The sequence below is a fragment of the Bufo gargarizans genome, chromosome 3, assembly GCF_014858855.1.
Source record: "Bufo gargarizans isolate SCDJY-AF-19 chromosome 3, ASM1485885v1, whole genome shotgun sequence".
Lineage (NCBI taxonomy): Eukaryota > Metazoa > Chordata > Amphibia > Anura > Bufonidae > Bufo > Bufo gargarizans.
The window spans coordinates 15,870,764-15,874,370 of NC_058082.1; the positions used below are offsets into that span (position 1 = coordinate 15,870,764).

The 3,607-nt window shown below is 44.2% G+C and overlaps 1 protein-coding gene across 1 annotated transcript; it reads left to right on the forward strand.

The window, feature by feature from the left end:
- Positions 1-353: 353 nt before the first annotated feature.
- LOC122931310 (olfactory receptor 52A1-like) lies at positions 354-1,301 on the forward strand. The gene has a single exon (XM_044285375.1). The coding sequence runs from the start codon at positions 360-362 to the stop codon at positions 1,299-1,301; it is 942 nt and encodes a 313-aa protein (XP_044141310.1). The 5' UTR covers positions 354-359.
- Positions 1,302-3,607: the final 2,306 nt, after the last annotated feature.

The window sequence follows — 3,607 nt, forward strand, 5'->3', positions numbered from 1 at the left end:
GGATCACACAGCATTGCTATTATTTATAATGCTGTGTTACCATGAGAGTCCTGGAATCTATTCTATTACACTGACAAGTTTATGTCAGTGTAATTCAGTAGATGTGGTCACACCAGTGCTGGGATAAAGGAATACTTTTTCGGTTGTTACAACTTTTATCTTAGCTTTAAATGAAGCAGACTGACATTGAGTGCTAGAATACTTGTGTTGTCCATGTAGCCTAGGACAATGAGAGCTGAATTTCTTCAACTGTATCTCATCTTCAGGATCACCTTTGGTTTCTACAGATTAGACCAGAGCAGAAAGTTATGTTTGTCCACACTCTGCCAGAGAAGATGGCAAAATCCCTGCCGGAGAAAATGGCAAATTCCACCTTCTATCCCACCTACTTCCTACTGGTTGGTATTCCGGGACTAGAACATAAACATATCTGGATCTCAATCCCTTTCTGTATCTTCTATGTATTGGCTTTGCTGGGAAACATCATGGTGATAGTTGTCATCCTCATGTCTCCAAGACTCCACCAGCCTATGTTTATATTCCTTTCTATGTTGGCATTCAATGACTGCCTTCTTTCTACAAGTGTTGCCCCAAAAATCTTGTCCATCTTCTGGTTAAATATCAGAGCAATTAGCTTTAATGGGTGTCTTCTCCAGATGTTCTTCATTCACAGCTTTACCAGTATTGAATCTGGGTTCTTGCTTTCCATGGCTTATGACCGCTACATTGCTATATATAAGCCTCTCCGATATAACTCCATAATAACCACTAGACTGATAACCAGACTGGTCATTGTGTTTCTGGTCCGGGCAGTTGTTCTGGTCGGGCCTTGTATTGTATTGATCAGGAGGTTTCCTGCTTTCAAGACCAACATCATTGCACATTCCTACTGCGAGCACATGGCGGTGGTGAAGCTCGCAGCTGCTGACATCCGAGGGAACAGTATTCTTGGCCTATTAGTGGCTTTCACCATTCTTGGTGTTGATTTGCTATTCATCCTCCTATCGTATACCATGATTTTCAATGCCGTCTTCCGTCTTCCATCTAAAGACGCTCGTCTGAAAGCATTTAACACGTGTACCCCTCATATGTGCGTGTTCCTGAGCTTTTACAGCATGGCCATATTCTCTTTCTTATCCCACCGATATGGCAAGAAGATTCCTCCTTATGTCCATATTATCTTCTCTGACATCTATCTCTTGGTTCCACCCATGCTCAACCCACTTATCTATGGGATTAAGACAACCCTGATCCGTGAGGAGACCTGGAAAATCCTTAAAGAAATATTTTTAAAAATGTAAGAATTATGAATGGTGCTAAGAAGAGAACCTGCCGTAAGATCTCAGGAATTAGGAGATTGAACAGTACAGTGTCCCATTGAAACCAAAGTCAGCAGTGACGTATGTGTAATCGGCTTATGTAACATCTGCTACTGCCTTATACTGTATAGTGCTCCCCCGGTATCCTGCAATACAGTCTCTGGACTGTGGATCCTTTCTGTCCTGTTTTATATAGTGGTAAACTGGAAGCTTGTTATTCTCCCACCAGATGTAGAGATCTCTGTAGTCTCAGTTTAAAGGGGTTGTCCGCTTTTTTTTCTATAATGATGACCTGTCCTCAGGATAGGTCACCAATATCAGATCGGCAGACTTTCAGCACCCCTGCCAATCAGCTGTTTGAAGAGAAGCGTACAAGCGCTGCCCTCCCTTCATTGTTTGCCTGCTCACGGTCGTAACTTCCGCGTTGAGCAGGTGTAATTACAACTACGTCATACTGTTTCTGCTCCATCCTGACACTGACTTCTATTTCCTCCTACAGGGGAAGTGGTGGTGCCAGCCTTGCCTAGGTACTAGAGAACTTCCCACACCGTACACAGCCTATAGGACATAATACAGTGCATGAAATAAAGTGACATTAACACTTTCACCAGTTTGCAGTGAGGAGACTGCATACCCCCCTGCTTCATAAAAGCCATCCCCGGGGTTCTTGTGCCATAAGAATAAGGCACTAAGAAGACAGTAGGAGCAAGCTTGCCTTCATATACTGTATAGTACCATATTTTTACTTTATATATGTTGCTGTCTTCCCCCTGCAAAAGACCAAGGTTAAGCATACTTAAATGTTGCAAACAAGATGAAATAGTCATTTCTGGAGAGTCTTTAGAGGAAGGCTCTAGTGTTCCTCCAGACTGATGTTGTACTGGAGCATTCCCAACTGGGACAAGTAAGTTGAACAATGTAGTGGATCTACATCTAAGAAATATTTATCTATGGTTGACCTAGAGTAGACAGTTCTGGTTACTCAGGTCGCAATTCCACAAGTAAGGGTTCGTCTGGAACAATTTTATTTAGACACAGTTTAAACCTGTTCTCTTTAGTAATCTTGTAGCAATCTGTAGTAATCACTCACCCAGTCAGTTTGTGGCAAAGGATTTATGGCATCAGGGACTGATACATCTAAAGTAAGATCTACTGCTGGCGTTAGGGATTCTGTTAGGGATTGCCATTATAACTTGAATCCATAAGACGGAAGGACTTATCCGTTCTTCTGCATATAGACTTGCATTTTGACGGAATGCAAAATGGAAGCCTTTAAAGGGCATTTTGTTTGCTTTCCATCCTAATAGAAATCTATGGTAATCAAAATGGATCTGTCTGGGTCCCGTTATGCAAGACGGAAAACAAAGTCCTGTCTGTGGAGCATCCGCCTTCACTCGGTCAGCATTTGGTCAGTAATCCATCAGTTTCGCTAATGCCAAAAAAACAAGAGTGGATCCAAAACAGAGATGACACTTAAATGGAATATTTGAATGTCTTCTGTGTTTTGCACCCACTCCTGCTTTTGGCTACCAAATCACAAGCCAATTCTGATGGGACCATACAGGCCTTACAGCTGCTACACAGACAGGATCCGTTGTGCGTCTCATTTTTCCTTCCTTCTGACAGATCAGAAGATGGGTCAAATAAATGATGATGTCAACAAGGCTGAAAGGCAAAATAGTGACCCAGTCTTGAAGTGGGAATGGTGGGAACAGCATGAGAAGTCCACAGAGTTGCCCTATGACATAGTGGTGAGGTGGAAGCAGCATAAGGAGACCTCAGAGTGGCCCAATGACAGAGTCTGGAGGTGGCAATAGCATCAGGAGGAGACCACAGAGTGGAAAAATGACAGTGTGGAGGTGGCGGCAGCATCAGGAGGCCACAGAGAAGCACACAGACAGAGTGTGGAGGTGGCAGAAGCATCAGGAGGAGGGGGCCACAGAGTGGCAATATGGCATAGTGTGGAGATGGCAGCAGCACAAGGAGACCACAGAGTGGCAAGTTGACATAGTGTGGAGGTGGCAGCAGCAGCACGAGGAGACCACAGAGTAGAAAGATGACATAGTGTGGAGGTGTCAGCAGCATGAGGAGACCACAGAGTGGCAAGGTGACATAGTGTGGAGGTGTCAGCAGCATGGGGAGACCACAGAGTGGCAAGGTGGCATAGTATGGAGGTAGCAGCAGCATCAGAAGACTACAGAGTGGCAAAGTGACAGAGTAGGGAGTTGGGAGTCAATACCAGTACCAGCTGAAGATGGTGGGAGAAAGAAGAAGCACTTGGCATCAGA